Source organism: Nyctereutes procyonoides, unplaced genomic scaffold (genome assembly GCF_905146905.1).
Source record: "Nyctereutes procyonoides isolate TBG_1078 unplaced genomic scaffold, NYPRO_anot_genome, whole genome shotgun sequence".
Taxonomy (NCBI): domain Eukaryota; kingdom Metazoa; phylum Chordata; class Mammalia; order Carnivora; family Canidae; genus Nyctereutes; species Nyctereutes procyonoides.
Genome location: NW_026575034.1, coordinates 11,037,616 through 11,055,585, shown reverse-complemented (window position 1 = coordinate 11,055,585; position 17,970 = coordinate 11,037,616). Strand labels below are relative to the sequence as shown.

General features: G+C 38.8%; 1 protein-coding gene across 4 annotated transcripts in view; it reads right to left on the bottom strand.

Moving 5' to 3' along the window:
- Positions 1-5,761: 5,761 nt before the first annotated feature.
- The window catches only part of PIK3C2A (phosphatidylinositol-4-phosphate 3-kinase catalytic subunit type 2 alpha), a 114,813-nt gene continuing 102,604 nt past the window's right edge, over positions 5,762-17,970 (bottom strand). For all 4 annotated transcript variants that reach the window (XM_055318097.1, XM_055318098.1, XM_055318096.1 and 1 more), the window contains exons 27-33: positions 15,295-15,502; positions 13,929-14,053; positions 12,129-12,246; positions 11,971-12,043; positions 10,929-11,038; positions 10,716-10,841; positions 5,762-8,944 (exon numbers count right to left, since the gene is read on the bottom strand). In XM_055318097.1, coding sequence (XP_055174072.1) covers positions 8,762-8,944; positions 10,716-10,841; positions 10,929-11,038; positions 11,971-12,043; positions 12,129-12,246; positions 13,929-14,053; positions 15,295-15,502 — 943 coding nt within the window. In that variant the 3' untranslated portion in view covers positions 5,762-8,761. The remainder of the gene's footprint in view (positions 8,945-10,715; positions 10,842-10,928; positions 11,039-11,970; positions 12,044-12,128; positions 12,247-13,928; positions 14,054-15,294; positions 15,503-17,970) is intronic.

Here is a 17,970-nt window from a genome sequence, read left to right as displayed (position 1 = left end):
CCCCCGGGCGAACGGGGGCTGCACATCCCGAGATGCATTTCGGCGTCGTCCTGCACGATCCCTCGGGGCCCAGGACTACACATCCCGGCATGCGTCAGGACTCCGAGGGGCTCCGAGGAGCCTCGGGGCCGGCGCGCGAGGTTAAAGCCCGCTGCCCGCGCACTTTCGGGAGGAGCTGCCTGCGCTTATCTTCGTGCAGGTTCGAGTCCCGACCTGGGAGGGAGCGTGGGCAATTCGGTCCCGGCGTGCGCCGTCGCCGCTTAGCGAATTTGAGCGCCTGAAGCTCAGCCGTGCACAGGTGTTCGTTCGTGCAGCAGCGCCAGGTCTGGTGGTGGCACTGGCCACCGCAGCGGCCGCGCCTGCGGGTCGTGGATGCACAGGTGCAATACCGCGGCGACAGGCGCTGCACTGGAAGTCGTGGTCCTTACCGCCGGCCGCCGCGACCGCCTCTTATTTCCGCTCCTGGTTTAAGCTCCCTGACCCCAGAGAAGAACCCAGGATTTTGAACCAGGCCCTGGAGGACCTCCCCCTCCCTCCACCTGGGAAGCTTTCCGCTTTCCCCTGCAGCGGGCGGGGAGGCGCTGGGCTGCGCCGGGAGCTGTGTGGGGCGGCTCCTCCGGGAGCCGCGGGCCCCAGCGCGGAGCTCGCCAAGCCCGGCAGCGAGGGCCCGGCGGGCTGTGCGGAGGGAGGGCTGTGGGGGCGGAGACGGCAGAAGCGCGTGCGTCCGGCCCGGCAAGGCGGAACTGCCGCTGAAACTCCTTACCCCGCGGACTCGGCGCCCGTGCGTACGAGGAGCTGGAAGACCGGGCAGGGAAAGCTCAAAGCGCAGCTGGCCCCGGGAAGGGGGACGCAGGGAAATCAGGGTATCAGTGTTCAAAGTAACCGCGGAGACTTAGAAAGCTCCCACGGACCAAAACAGCCACCTCTGCTGTTACTCCTTCAGCCAATCACTGATGCGCGATTTTCTTCTGAAGCATCAGGAATTCCATTCAAGGGGCGCCCGCGTGGCTCAGGGGTGGGGCGTCTGCCTCTGACTCAAGTCGTGATCCCCGGGTCCTGGGATCGAGCCCCGCATCGGGCTCCCCGCAGGGAGCCTCCTTCTCCCTAGGCCTGTGTCTCCGTGTCTCCCATGAATAAATAAGTAAAACCTTAAAAAAAAAAAAAGGAATTCCATTCAAATTGCGTAATCTATTTTCTCCTAGCAAGGATGCATTCTTACCATTAGCCAAAGTACATCTTTAGTGCAGATACAGAATAGGTATCGGAATTAACAAGGAAGGGATCCCTGGGTGGCGCAGCGGTTTGGCGCCTGCCTTTGGCCCAGGGCACGATCCTGGAAACCCGGGATCGAATCCCACGTCGGGCTCCCGGTGCATGGAGCCTGCTTCTCCCTCTGCCTGTGTCTCTGCCTCTCTCTCTCTCTCTGTGACTATCATAAATAAATAAAAGTTAAAAAAAATTAAAAAAAAAAAAAGGAATTAACAAGGAAGGCTCCAATTCCTACGCCCCATCCCTAGCCACCTACTCCAAACCCCTTAATTTCGGTTAATCACTACCCGTTTGCTCAAACCACAATCCTTAGAATCTCATCTTTTTCCTTTCTGTCTTGTTCTCAGCTTTACCACAAAAATATATCATGAACACAGTTTCCCTCTGCCTGTGTCTCTGCCTTTTTTCGGTGTCTCTCATGAATAAATAAAATCTTTACAGAAGAAATTTTTTGAAATTTATATTTGATAGCAAGAGCGAGCATGAGCTGGGGGTGGGGCGGAGGGAGAAGGAGAAGCAGATTCCCCACTGAGCAGGGAACCTGAGGCGATCCTGGAGTCCCGGGATGGAGTCCTGCGTCGGGCTCCCGGCATGGAGCCTGCTTCTCCCTCTGCCTGTGTCTCTGCCTCTTTCTCTCTCTATGTCTATCATAAATAAATTAAAAAATACATCTTTAAAAAAGAAAAAGATTTTATTTGAGAGAGAGCACACGCAAGAGGAACAGCAGGGAAAGAAGCAGGCTCCCTGAGAAGCAGGCGAGTCCAATGTGGAGCTCATACCAGGCCCCTGGAATCATGACTTGAGCCAAATGCAGATGTTTAACTAAGCTACCCAGGTGCCCCAGGATTCTTTTTTTTTTTTTTTTAAGATTTTCTTTATTTATTCATGAGAAACACAGAGAGGCAGAGATACAGGCAGAGGGAGAAACAGGCTCCTTGCAGGGAGCCCGATGTGGGACTTGATCCCTGGTCTCCAGGATCACAAGCTGAGCCAAAGGCTGCTGCTCAACCGCTGAGCCATCCAATGTGTCCCTGCGCCAGGATTCTAAGACATCTTTCTTTGAGGTAAAATTCACATGCCCTAAAGTTTGTTATTTTAACCATTTTAAAGTGTGCAATTCAGTGCCTTAGTATTTTCACAGTATGCTGCAACCATCACCACTAATTCCAGTCTTCATCACCCCCAAAAGCCTTGTACTCTCTAAGCAATTACTCTCCAGTCTCCCCACAAGCCTTGACAAGGACTATTTTGTATTGTCTCTATGGGTTTGCCTGTCCTGGAGATTCCATATAAATTGAATCATACAATATATGGCCTTTTGTGTGTGGTTTCCTAGTATTCGTAGTATTTGGTTTATGGTTTCATAGCATTTTTCAAGGTTCATCCATATTGTAGCATTTATCAGTGTTTTTTTTTTTAAGATTTTATTTATTGGGGATCCCTGGGTGGCTCAGTGGTTTAGTGCCTGCCTTCCACCCAGGGCATGATCCTGGAGTCCTGGGATCAAGTCCCATATCCGGCTCCCTGCATGGAGCCTGCTTCTCCCTCTGCCTGTGTCTCTGCCTGTCTCTCATGAATAAATAAATAAAATCTTTTTAAAAAAAGATTTTATTTATTTATTCATGACAGACACAGAGAGAGGCAGAAACACAGGCAGGAAGAAGCAGGCTCCATACAGGGAGCCTGATGTGGAACTCCATCCTGGATCTCACCCTGGCAAAGGCGTGCAACCTGGCCACGGGCTGCCCATCTATCAGTGTTTTTTTTTTTTTTAAGATTTTATTTATTTATTCATAGAGACACAGCTAGAGAGAGAGAGAGGCAGAGACACAGGCAGAGGGAGAAGCAGGCTCCATGCAGGGAGCCTGATGTGGGACTCGATCCAGGATCTGACCCGGGATCACGCCCTGGGCTGCAGGCGGCGCTAAACCGCTGCATCATTGGGGCTGCCCGTGTTTTTTGTTTTTAAAGTAGGCTCCATGCCCAGTGTGGGGCTTGAACTCACAACCTTGAGATCAAGAGTCACATGCTCCAATGACAGCCAGCCAAGTGCCCCAGTGCTTCAGAACTTTATATGGCCAAATAGTATTCCACTGTATGGCTATACCACATTTTAATTACTCATTCATCAGTTGATGGACATTTGGCCTATTTCGACTATTTGGCCATTATGAATAATGCTATGAACACTTGGGTACAAGTATCAGAGTACCTGTTTTCAGTTCTCTTGCAAATTATATATATATATAATGAATTGCCAGGTCATAGGGTAACTTTTCTGACAACTGCCAGATGTTTTGTATATCAGCTGCACTTTACATTCCCATCAGAAATGTAGGGAGGAGGGCTTGAGATTCTCCACACTTTTTTTTAGTGTATGTGCTGCCAAAGCGAACACTCCATTTTTAAAAAATTCTAGCTGTCCTAGTGTGTATAAATTGGTATCTTATAGTTTTTGTTTTAAGATTTTATTCACTTATTCATGAGAGAGAGGCAGAGACATAGGCAGAGGGAGAAGCAGGCTCCACGCAGCGCTCGATGTGGGACTCGATCCTGGGACTCCAGGGTCACACCCTGAGCCTAAGGCAGACGCTCAACCGCTGAGCCACCCAGGTGTCCTGGTATTACTTCATCTTGATTTGCATTTCCCTAATGACTAATAATGTTGAGCATCTTCTCATGTGATTGTTGGTCATTTTGAAGAAATGTCTATTTAAAGTTCTTTGCCCATTTTTAAATTGGGTTAGCTTTCTATTACTGAGTTTCAGAGTTATTTTAATACTCTGGATACCAGAGTCTTATCAGACATACAATCTGCAAGTATTCTCATTTGGTGAGCTTTTTACCTTGATAGTGTCCTTTGAGGCACACACAAAAAAATTTTTTTTTAAGATTTTATTTATTTATTCATGAAAGAAACAGAGAGAGAGAGGCAGAGACCTAGGCAGAGGGAGAGGCAGCCTCCATGCAGGGAGCCCGACACGGGCCTCGATCCCAGGATTCCAGGATCACCCCCTCAACTGAAGGCAGATGCTCAACTGCTGAGCCACCCAGACATCCCGAGGCACAAAAGTTTTTATTATTATTATTTTTTAATTTTTTAATTTATTTATGATAGTCAGAGAGAGAGAGAGAGAGGCAGAGACACAGGCAGAGGGAAAAGCAAGCTCCATGCACCGGGAGCCCGACGTGGGACTCGATCCCGGGTCTCCAGGATCGCGCCCTGGGCCAAAGGCAGGCGCCAAACCTCTGCGCCACCCAGGGATCCCGGCACAAAAGTTTTTAATCTTGATGAGCCAATTTATCTGTTTTCCTTTTGTTAGTTGGGCTTTTCGTCTCATCCTTAAGAAATACTTGTCTAATCCAAGGCTACAAAGGTGTACACCTATGCTTTAAGAGTTTAATAATTTTAGCTATGTATAGTTCTTTGATGTATTTTAAATCTTTGCATATAGTGTTGATAGTCCTACACTTCATTCTTTTGCATGTAATTAATTAATTATCCCAGCAGCATTTGTTGAAAAAAATCTCTCCCCCCATTGATGGTGGCAGTCTTGTTTCTTTCCTGGATCATGATGCAAACAAAAATAACCAAATAGTTGTTCTAGAAAAAAAAAATACAACAACCAAAATTAAAAACTGAGTGGATGAGGTAAACAGTTGAAGCGAGAGTTAACTGAAGAGAAAGTCATAATAAATTATTCAGAACTGAAGATTCAAGAATAAAGAATCCAAAAAAAATAACGATTCTTATTTTATACCTAGGCCCATCCTAGCTAATATGGATACAATAAGATTAGCCCTAAGGTAATAACTATTGAAGGTATGTGATGGATTCATTCGTGGAGTTTATTACACTGTTGTCTAATTTTGTATATGTCTAAAATTTGCATGATAAAGTATTTCAATAAGGGATGAAATAAAGCGTTTTTTTCTTTAGGGTCTGAGAACCATAGCCGCATGCTGGTATCATTCCAGGATGGAGGTAAGATATCAGAAGAATCTACAATTCTCTGTTCTGTAGACAGATATAGAACATGCTCTTACTATATACTATTTAATATTTAAATAAACCACCAGGGCAAGGGACCATACTTACAGAAGTCTGGAAATATTGCATAATTTTGTCATTCCAACCATATGAAATGGTGATGGGGCAAAGTGGCAATCCAGAACTATGGCTTGGTTTCAAAGAATCACAGGATAGAAGTCAGATTTATCATTGTTAGGAGCAACTGATAGGCCAGTTTTGAAATTCAGGATTTTTGAACCTAATAAACTCCTGGGTGAGATATGCAGTGAACTCATATCAAAGTTTATTTTTTAAATTTTTAAAATTTTAAGTAAACTCTATGCCCAATGAGGGGCTCGAATGTATGACCCCAAGATCAAGAGTTGCATGCTCTACTGAGCCAGCAGGCTCCCTGAGCTCATATCAAAGTTTAGAAATAAAAATGTTAATACGTTGATGAAGAAAGAAATGACAGCAGAATTCCTTTATTCCCGAAATATTTTAATACAATCGTAGTACAGTTATGAAGTCACATTCAATCCACTGAATATATTCAAGGTATTAATAAAAATATTATACATCTTTACTCACTACCTTAATATAATTAAAGTATTTGGTTCTTATAGATGAGACTACTTGCCGTATTCATTCCTATTTGCACTGCTAATCAAACAGTATGTAGGTAAATCCATGGATTATGGTAGTGGGCTTTTAGTCCATTTTGACCTGAAGTCTAAGTATCAAAATTGGATATATTTTTTAAAATGCCACAATACTTGAATCCTAGAAAGAATAGTTAACCAATTTAAGGCAAGATATTGAAACTTTTATACAACTTTAATCTGAAAAGATAAAAATACTTTATCAAAGATCATACATGCCTTAACAGTTAACTACCTATCGATTTTTATAAAGGCAGTAATAAAATGTCAGTGCAAGTTCTACATTGGGTTCCTCAGTAGAGAAAATAATAGGTTCTTGGAATAAACCATTATTTTCAAATCCCAAAACACTGCAAGAGGAAAGAATTCTAGGGCAGGACTTGTATGTAGCATAATTATTTTTCCTCAGTAAAGACAGGTATAAAACATTGTGATCACACATAAAAATTAGTGTCTTGGCCAGTTTGTTCAAACTTTTGCTTCAGATTTACTTTAATGCAAGCTTTAAAAAAATGTTTAAAAAAAACTGATTTAAAGTCTACTTAAAGTAGTAGTGCAAAGAGGCGCCTCTGTCCCTTTTTCTTTTTCTTTTTTTTTGGTAAGGGCAGAATATTAGCGTTTTACAAAGAAATAACTTATATTAAAATATATGTAAAATATGTGTGTATTTTTTTAATGACCAAAGAAGGCACAAAATGAGTTAAATTAAGAAAAACATTACCACTTGTCCTGACTGATTAACTGTACAGTATTAGTCATAATATACATTTTTAGGTAAGAAATCCAGATTTCTTATAATTGAAAAAGTAACATCACATTTTCTAGCTCTATTATATGTGCTAAAAGACACTGCTGTTAACAGACTGCAAAGAGGCAGTACACACTGTGACCAAATAACAATAACCTTTTACCAAGACAAGGTTTTTTTTTTTTTTGCCTTTTTTACTTTTTTCTTTTTTTTCCCCCAATGGCTAAATGACAACTCATGGAATGGAATTAGATCTCAAAAGCTTAAGTGGAAATATCTAGCACTTATTTATATCTGAAAAGTACTTATACACTTTAAGGAAATGTTAACTGGATGTGGAAAAAGTAAATAAACGGTGGTGCTTGATTTGCATTAAATTATTAAATAGACAACACATTTTAACGTTAAAAAAAAAAGACATTCATATATCATACTAACGGGGTTTCCTACAAATGGACCATTAGTGTTAGGCACCAAAAATTTCAAGTGTGTGTGTGTGTGTGTGTGTGTGTGTTTTAAACCTATCCCACTGATACATCCTCAACTATTCTATTTCTGCTCTGTAGGTTTTACCATTTACATTAAATATCTGCACAGTTCATAAAAATTATGTTATGGTCAACTGAATTAGAGATTGTCCTTTCTCTGTTGGTATTCTTCATTGCATATTGTGTCAGTTACCTCATAGCAACTAGATTACTACAATCTATATTACCATTTACAAAAGTGTCTTAAATTATATTCTAGGCAAGAGAATATATAAACATTTATTCAAACTAAACACAAAATTATGTATGTGTGCAGTTGAACGAATAATAAAAATGAATCTTATCCTTAATGGTTACTGTAGAATAATTTCAATCATGTCTCTTATGATTCTAAATTCCATTATATTAAGGAAATTAATTCATGTCAATGTATAATGTTTACAAATATAAGTAAGACGGCTTACAAGACAAACTTTGCTATGAAAGTCTACAATACAATTCAGTCTGGACCCTAGAATTCTTGTCCTGGGCCTCCTGTGAAGAGTCTGCCCTATTCATGGAGTTCTTCTACCAAATAGGAATGGGTACTTGAGTGAACAATTTTCACTTGCTTAATGAGAAAGTGGAGGAGTACAGATACATGGAGGTGGATTACCAAAGTTCAAGTCACACTCCTGGAAGTAAATGGAGGATTATAATGGAATGATGGCATTTAGCATATAGTTACATTGATGACTCTCATTCAGTTACGGGGCAACAAAAACATGAGAAGTAGAAAAAATGATCTTTCTATGGGAAAACATTAGTAAATGTACATAATTCTTTAGTTACTTGAAATTGAAAATGAGTGAAAACTACTTACTCATTATTTATCAAGCCAGGAAAAGATCAGAATGAAGTGCCAGGGAAGCATATGAAGTTAAGGCACCACTATTTACAACTTCAGTGATTGGCACTTATTCTGAAAAAGGTTTTAAAGACATGGGTGATAAAAAAAAAAAAAAAAGCAGTATTATTTTCCCCTACTTCTATAAACTACATAGTAGTTCTGAACATAACTAACTATTATTTGTGCTTTGCTTTCAGCCCTGTGAATAGCAGCTGCATTTTCTGGTAATATCCCGCACCTTTCCTTTCCTTTGGTGTTTGTGAACACACACAGTGGTAAAGGCTGTAAAACGTGCAAAACAGGAAAACAAATGTGCTGTGTCTGTGTAAGAAACAATGCAAAATAGATGGCTGAACTGACATAGTACTATCAGACCAAACTAAAGCTATTACTCTGAATTAATCAAGAGAGGATTAAATCCTTTACCAACTCAAAGTCTTTGTCGGGACTTATTATATATTAAGTTTAGGGTTTATAGCATTCTATATAATGACTCTAAAACATCAATGGCTTCAACATGTTCAAAAAAGTTAATTATGTGACTGGTCCAACAGATGTATTGAAATGCAATAAGTACATTTACCTTTATTATTTCTGTCCAAGTATAAAAATACTATACAAAATCCCCAAGTATGTATGTGTGTATACACGTTTATAACCATTCTTGCTTCCAAAGCTCAGAAATTCACTAGCTTACAAATAGGTTGCTGCCGTCAGCTGATACCACTTAACTGTCTCTTTGCTCAAGTTGAAATCCTTTAAAGGCAGGGTCACTCCACCCAGGAAAAAATTCTCCCGCAGAGATTCTGCACTAAGAACACTCAGTTGAAGCTGTCTCTGTCTTAAGGTTTCCTTGCTATATCCACTGTACACAAGCTACAGCAAAGGCAAAAAGAAAACAGTAAGTTACAAATTTTTTGTTTGGTTGGCTTCTTGGATTATTTCAAGTAAAAAGAGAAGGGAGATCAGTAGTCAAAGTCTACAATTAATGACATTGATTACAAACACATCTGATGGAATTTGTTTCCTACTTTAGATGTGCATTTTGTATTTCAAGAGTCTTGGTTTATCATTCCTCTGAGTGTCTGACATAGAAATGCACAAACTAGAAAATTATTATTGGCTAAAAACTAAAAACATGGATTTTCTGAGATGGAAGTTATGGGGAAGGGAAAAGCAATTAGGAGGCGGCATACCTTCAGATGATCTTGGACCTGGGTAGGAGAATGGAAGGAAGCAAGTGGGGATAACTATCATTTTACAAATAATGAAGGATTAGAGTTTTTTTGTTGTCTTTTTTTGTTAGATTTTATATACCATGAAATGATTATCCATACTCCAATGCAAATTTACCAACTACAGATACAGTTTACAACAAATCTGGAATTCTAAAAAGCTCTTTGAAACACCACATTCGACACTTAGATTTTTTTTAACAAAGCCTTATCATACTTCTGAGAAAAATCTCTCTAATCTAGTCCTTCTGTTTGACTAATAAAAATAAAAAAACCAACTATGTTTTATTTCTTGAAAGTACAACACTACTAACTAGGAAAAAAGCCAACACTACTTTTTGAGAATAACACCAACTGGTCTTCACCAAACAGTGTATATGCTTTTATTTATTTTTATTTTTTTTAAATTTTTATTTATTTATGATAGTCAGAGAGAGAGAGAGAGAGAGAGAGAGAGAGAGAGAGAGAGAGAGAGAGAGACAGGCAGAGGGAGAAGCAGGCTCCATGCACCGGGAGCCCGACATGGGACTCGATCCCGGGTCTCCAGGATCGCGCCCTGGGCCAAAGGCAGGCGCTAACCTGCTGCGCCACCCAGGGATCCCTGTATATGCTTTTAAAGAGCTGAAAGGCTATTCTCCGGTTTTAACAAACTAACCCTGATGAAAATCCACATTTATTTTCTTCCAAATCTCTATCCCGACATTTTTTGAGTGGATGTAATGTTGATATACTCAAATAATGTTTATCCTAAAAAAGTAGCTAGGTGTTAGCAGGTTTTAACAGATGAGTAAGTCTGTAAGTTGACCATGAGTAGCTCAGCAAAGTCAACAGTTTTGCTTTATCCTGTTCAGTTGATGTTTTGCTTACTGCTTTCAGTTTAGAATACTCTGACATGGGTTACTGAAAGGTTAAAATGAATCAGAAGGAGGATGATTTTGAAACTACATCTTATCTAACAAAAGGAAAGGTAGTGAAGATGTTAAAAGGATAAATAGGAAGGGCATTTGAGAACTTCAGTCATCTGAAGGGCTGCCACATAGGAGAAAGAGCAAGTTCCGTGTGGTTCCAGGCAGTATAACTCAGACCTACAGGTGCAAACTACAGGGAGTGAAGATTATAGCCCAGTATAAAAAACAACCTAAGAGTGGAACTGCCCAAAACAAAGTGGATGGCCTAGAAGTATTTCAGCACAGACTGGACATCCACTTTTTGAAAATATTGTTAGGGGGGAGGTTCAAAGATGGTGGGCTTAATTCCACAACATTTTGTTAAATACCACTAGACTGCTATTGATCAGCTCTATTACTACAAAAAATAGTTCTGCAACTGGTACCTATAAATGTTAAAGTGTTTAAAACTTAAAAGCTCAAAAGAACAAAACTAGGACATTTCTAGAAACAATTTTAACTTACCATCTCATTGAATGTTGGATTCCTGGTTTTTCGTGAAATTTTGGTTTTACGTTTGGATGTTTTATGGGTATCTGGAAGTAGGTATGTTTTGACATATGGATTTGGGTCAGCTCCATCCTCAGTAACCTATAAAGAAAAGCATTTCCTTAACATTAATGCTTCCTACCAAGGTATAGGTTTTCTCTACAATCATCATTATTTATAATCACTCACAAGATCTTTGATGTGCATCACCATGATAAAAAGAGTACCATTTCGGTAAGAGACAGATAATTTCACTGCTCCTCCAATTTGGCCTGGAGTAGGACTGAATGGACCTGCATCTGAAAATATAAATATGTTTATCTTGCTTACAGTGGTACAAACTGTGGCATTAAAAAAATTTTTTTTTAAATATTTGAGGGGATCCCTGGGTGGCTCAGCGGTTTAGCAACTGCCTTTGGCCCAGGGCGTGATCCTGGAGTCCCGGGATCGAGTCCCACATTGGGCTCCTTGCACGGAGCCTGCCTCTCCCTTTGTCTCTCTGTCTCTGTGTGTCTCTCATGAATAAATAAATAAATAAAATCTTTAAAAAAAAATATTATTTGAGAGAGTGTGAGACACAAGCAGGGGGAGGGGCAGAGGAAGAAGGAGAAGCAGACTCCCAGTGAGCAGGGAGCCTGATGTGGGGCTCAATCCCAAGACCCTGAGATGATGACCTGAGCTGAAGGCAGACAATTAACCAACTGAGTCATTCAAGTGCCCCCTCTAAAAAATTTTGCTTGAATTCCAAGATCATATGTGGGGAAAGAACAAGGTAAATAACCTAGTAGGCCACTGATTTATTGTTTTTTTAAAAAATATTTTATTTATTTATTCATGAGAGACAGAGAGAGAGAGAGAGAGAGAGAGAGAGAGAGAGAGAGAGAGGCAGGCAGAGACACAGGCAGGTGGGAGAAGCATGCTCCATGCAAGGAGCCCCACATGGGACTCGATCTCGGGACTCCAGGATCACACCCTGGCCAAAGGCAGGTGCTAAACCACTAAGCCACCCAGGCATCCCTGATTTATGGTTCTTTAAAAATCACATTCTATTAGGAAAAGTATATTTATCCAGAAATTGAGGGGCTTAAAAGGAATACCCTCCTCTCATTCTCACTGGAATATAGCCAGTAACTCCACTGTCAGTCTATCACATTCAATGAGAAATTATAAACTTGCAAGTCATAGGGAAGCCATGAATTATTAATTAAAAAAAAAAAAAAGATAATCATACCTGCGGACCTAGCTAGTCCTTCAGCTTTTTCATCACGAAGTAAAGGGTGGAAAAAAGTACAAACAAGATCACACTAAGATAGAAGAGAAAAAAAAAATAATTAAAATACCATGTATCGCAAAAAAATAGTATGTTCTTTTTTCAATTAGGACAGTTACCTCTGCTACATCCGTTGAAGCACTCATCAAATTCTGTAAATAACTGTTTAACTCAATTTTCCTTTTGGCTGCTACATCTTTTATGTGTGTTCTGCCGAGAACCATCCTATTAGGAAAGCTACGAAAGAAAACACAAACAAATGGGATTTAAATTATTTCAGCTGAAAGTATTTATAGAATTAAGCACAATATTTATTTAGAAATACATTATGTTTAAAAAAATATGTGCTTAAATTCAAAGTGGAATTTTAATCCAGAAAGTAAATGTTTGTAATTTCTTCTCAAAGTACTGAAGATAAAACAGTTCAAGTACCTGTTAGCCTTTTATAAATCTTGGTACAAAAGAGATACTGTTTTGCTATTTTGCTACTTATTACTTATTTTCTACTATTTTTTCTAAAGATTACTCCATTCACAAATATTTTATATGTAGTGTATCCTCCAAAATAATCATTACTCTACTGTTATTAGTCCCATACCATGTCGATACTCTGTCCACAAATGACATAGGGCCCAAAAAAAGGTAAACTTAACCTGCTTATTTTGCTGGCAATGAAAAATGAGACTGATATGCAAATAAACCCTGATGCCCACTTTGTTGACTCTACTCCTGAGATCTAGTCTGAATATATGAGCAACTTGACATAGGAAATCTATTGGTCATTAACTACATTAAAACTGGGGGGTTTTGAAAGGGTAACAGATACAAAACTAAGTCGTAGGATTGTGACCAACAGTCTCAATGCCTCAGCTTATTATTTTTTAGAGGAGTGGCCATAATTATTTCTGCAGTGATTTAAAATATGACTTTTCTAAAACCGAGATCCCAAATTATTTATCTGTGTGTGTTTTTTTTTTAAAGATTTATTTATTTATTTATGATAGACATAGAGAGAGACAGAGGCAGAGACACAGGAGGAGGGAGAAGCAGGCTCCATGCCAGGAGCCCGACGCGGAACTTGATCCCAGGACTCCAGGATCGCGCTCTGGGCCAAAGGCAGGCGCTAAACCACTGAGCCACCCAGGGATCCCCAATATCTTGTGTTACTTACTATGATAGAGACAAGAAATTAAAAGCTTCAGCTAAGTTTCTTGATCTCATTGTAAAGGTAGCTGAAGTAATGATTTGACTAACCTGATATGATTAAAAAAAAAAAAAGTTTAACTGAAATAGAAAGCTAGAAAATCCCCCTATTCTATTTATTTATTTATTTATTTTATATCGAAGTCTTTTTTTTTTTTTAAATGATAGAGAGAGAGAGAGAGAGGCAGAGACACAGGCAGAGGGAGAAGCAGGCTCCATGCACTGGGAGCCCAACGTGGGATTCGATCCCGGATCTCCAGGATCGCGCCCTGGGCCAAAGGCAGGTGCTAAACCGCTGCACCACCCAGGGATCCCTATATATTTATTTTTTAAAAGATTTTATTTATTTATTCATGAGAGACAGAGAGAGAGAGGCAGAGACACAGGCAGAGGGAGAAGCAGACTCCATGCAGAGAGCCTGACGTGGGACTCAATCCCGGGTCTCCAGGATCACACCCTGGGCTGCAGGCAGTGCTAAACCGCTGCGCCACCGTGGCTACCTGAAAATCCCCTATTTTAATTACGTTTAGGATCTTGATAATTTATTCACTGTTTATTCATCCAACAAAGCCTTCTTCCTTGTCTAGGTATCAGGCCCTTGTGATACAAAGGAAAATCAGTGACACATGGCCCATTGTAACTTAATGAATGTTTACACAAAGCTTTTGACCTATACTTGGTACGAAATTATCTCCTGGGAAAAAATGGGAACATACCCTGGTAACTTCCAAAGTGGAAAAATAATACTGAGCTTATTGTGAAGTTCCTGAAATTCATCAAAAGTCCGGAACACAAATGATGGCTCAAGCTGTCCTTCCCTCAAAATTCGGACTACATAAATCTGAAAAGAAACCACATCCCAAACACATTAGATTTAAAAACAAAAAAAATCACCTTTCCTAACAGAAAATTTATAGCTTGACCATTCTATGTGTAGTCCAAGTGCTTTTAACTTCGTAATATATATGTCACTGAGAGGAAACAGCAAACATAAGTAATTGTATTTATAGCACATCTAACTATATCTAAAAGGATATTAATCACTGTAAAGATACAAAAATTTATATCTTTATATATAGATACAAAACTAAAAAGTGAAAGTCTTCTATTTCCAGGTTTAAATATAATAAATGTATCCTGAAATGTATAAATTTAGTACATTTCCAATGAACATATTACTAAGTTCACTTAAGAGAGTAAGTGAGAAAGGAAAAATTTATGGTAGCAGGAGGATGAGGGAAAACTTGTCTTACTGCATATTTAAACTATTATAAAGTCACAGTACTTTACAGAGTAAAATACTGTTGTAGAAAAAAGTCATATTTATCTACATAAGACCAAAAATAAATTCAAAGATATATATAAATTTAGTACATTTAAAATATACCAGCATTATAATACCTATATTATAATGTTATATACTATTATAAATCATTGGGAGAAAGAATGGAATACTCAATAAAATACTAAATAAACTTACAAAAATTTACTAACAGAATAGGTGAAAATTAAAATAATAAAGTTGCTTTCTAAATTATCAATTTGTCTAAAATTTAAAGACTGTGCTGCAAAGTATTTCCCCCCAAAAAATATTAACACAAGTATGAAAAACATAATGCTACCCTATGAGGGGTGGTGTGAAATACTAAACATCTTGTTTTTGTTCAAAGATGAACTTTATATATGTATGTGTGTTTAATAATATTTCATTCCTAGAAAGTGGAATGAGAACTGAAGACTCTATGTACTTTTACATAGGCTGAATGTTACAATGAGCAAGCTTTACCTTTAAGAACAAATTGAAGGAAAGAGAAAAAGCAAAATAGCACTACCCTTTAAGTCTTGTCTCTGAAAGGAAGATTATCATTTGTCTCCCATGGTTTGGGAGCAAATTTACCAAGAAGTAAATACCAAAAAACAATTAGGGATTCCTCAAATATTTATTTATTTTTGGACCATCCATGGAGGAAAGAAGTCTGAAAACAACAAATGTTTGGAAATTTAGCATAGTCAGTGAGGGAACCAGGAAAAGACAACAGTAATGCATGCATTAGTCTCTACAAATACTAAAACCAAACTTACATAATGTTTATCTGGATTGTATTTCTTATGGTAAGTGAAAACAGAGACTTCCTTGATTCGACCATCTTGTCTAAACGAGTATGTTTTGGGTGAAAATGAAAGAATGGGCTCATCATTGGAAGGAAGACCAGAAAAACGCAACTGAGCAAGATTGTGAATGAAGAAGTTAAACTTTGTGGCAATGCTTCCCAAACTTGATTCAATAAGCCTACAAAATAATCAGAAAAATATGTTAATAGTAAATGTTCATGAGAAAACATGTTCAGTTCTTTGAATAAAATAAAGGATGAAAAATATTTTCATTCTTTTTGTTAAAATTTTTTAAGATTTTATTTTTAATTTCTACACCCAACGTGGGGTTCAAACTTACAACCCTGAAATCAAGAGTTGCATGCTCCATCAACTGAGCCAGCCAGGCACCCCTTTTCTTTTTTATCTATCTATCTATCTATCTATCTATCTATCTATCTATCTATCAAAATATATACACCTTCTTTTAAAGTAAGCTCTAGGCCCTTGGGGCTCCTGGATGGCTCAGTTGGTTAAGTGGTAAGACTCTTGATTTCCATTCAGGTTATGATCTCAGGGTTGTGAGATCAAGCCCCATGTTGAGCTCCAAGCTGGGCATGGAGCCTGCTGAAGATTCTCTCTCTCCCCTTCTCCATCTGCCTCATCCATCCATCCATAAAGCTCTAGGCTTGGAGCTCAACATGGAGCTTGAACTCATAACCCAAAGATCAAGAGTCACATGCTCTACTAACTGGGCCAGTCAGGTGCCCTAATTTTTTTTAAGATATTTATTTATTTATTTATTTATTTTATTCATTCATTCATTCATTCATTCATTCATTCATTCATTTATTTATGAGAGACCGGGGGGGGGGGGCAGGTAGAGACACAGGCAGAGGGAGAAGCAGGCTCCATGGAGGGAGCCCGATGTGGGACTTGATCCCGGGACTCCAGGATCACGCCCTGGGCTGAAGACAGGTGCTCAACCGCTGAGCCACCCAGGGATCCTCCCCAATTTTGATTCCTTTTAAGTATTAAGCAGATTCTCACTTTGCCAAGGATTTCTTTTATTCTTCAGGAAAAAAAAAAAAGATATTCCATCAGAACAAAACATTTTACCACAAGAAAGTCTCCATTTCATCCCATTCCTCTGTCTCCAAGAAATGATGGTGTATTTCTTGAGCTCTGTGGGATCCAACACTAACCAAAAAACTATTAGGAATAGAGGATGATTGGTATAATGCCAAAAGTGCCAAAAAAAGATGATCGTTATTTAATTCCTTTTAATAAACAGGGATGGTGACGCTAAACAGGTATAAAAAGAAGTATCGAAAGTAGTCCAAATAAAATCTCTTCTATCAAATAGTAGATTCTGGTATCAGATTCCTTCTTCAGATAATCATAATTTCCTTCAGTTGAAAAAAGAGGTTTTGAAAGGATAGCGAGTTTGGTGAGGATAAATCTGGAAAGCAGACTTGGATAAAACATTTTAGGCATGCAAAGGAAACAAGAAGTCTCAGAAACAGGATAAAGAAATCCAGAAAGAGGAAAGAGATTCAAAAGAAAAGGCAAGAACCTTTGTGCTCTTTGTGAACCTTACACAAAGGTTCTTGCCTTGCTATGGACTGAATATTTGTATCCTCCAAAATTCATACATTGAGCCGGAACCCCATAGGATCTTTATGGAGTCAGTAATCAAGATTAGATGAGGTCCAATAGGATCAGTGTTCTTATGAGAAAAAGAAAGCCTAAGCTTTCTTGCTCTGTATCTCCTTCCTTCATATGAGGAAACAAGAAGGCAAATGTCTGTAAGCTAGAGTCCTCACCAGGAAGTGAATCAGCTGGCACCTTGATCTTGGACTTCCCCGCCTCTAGAACTAAAAGTGTCTATTGTTTAGACCATGTCATCTATGGTATTTTGTTATGGCAGCTCAAGCAGACTAATACATGCCTGCTTTATAGTTTTGTCCAGAGGAGCCAATGAATCTCTTTTGAAAAACAATACAAAATCCATCAATACCTAAATTATCAGGATTAGTTTAGAAGGCTACACAAAAGTCAGCTTCCTTCAATTCAATTCAGCCCAGACTCTTGAGACTAGGGGAGTCCAGTATGGTTTTCTATCTCTTTCCCACTAAGAGGAAGAAGGCAAGAGAAAAAAGAGAGAAAAGAACATGAGCTCATGGGTCCCTCCTTGTTGTGTCATGATAATGAGGTGGTACCTCTAGATAGTGATCAACCTGGTCACTAAACTTTTAGAACATATTTGCCAGGAAGATCTGCTTATAAAGCAAGTATGACAAGTTCAAATGCTAATAATTAGTATATGTGTTTTAAGTACTATGTTCATATAGTAACAATTTACTATAGCAGTGTCCCAGAGTTCAAGGTTTTAGATATTTATGGTATCAATGAAAATTGTTATGGCAAAATCCTGAAAAAGTACAGATACTTATTAGCACAGATATTATTTTAGGAAAAAAAAAACAACACCACCTTATACTTGGCACTACAGAACATGTGTTTTGCAGAAATAGTTCATAAAGATGTTTATAATTGAAGTTATATACTGAATACAACTTGAGCTATTTCAAGAGAAATAAATTTATTTTTAAAAGTGTTGTTGCAAATCCTTTACATTTATTCAATACATATAAACTCTGACAT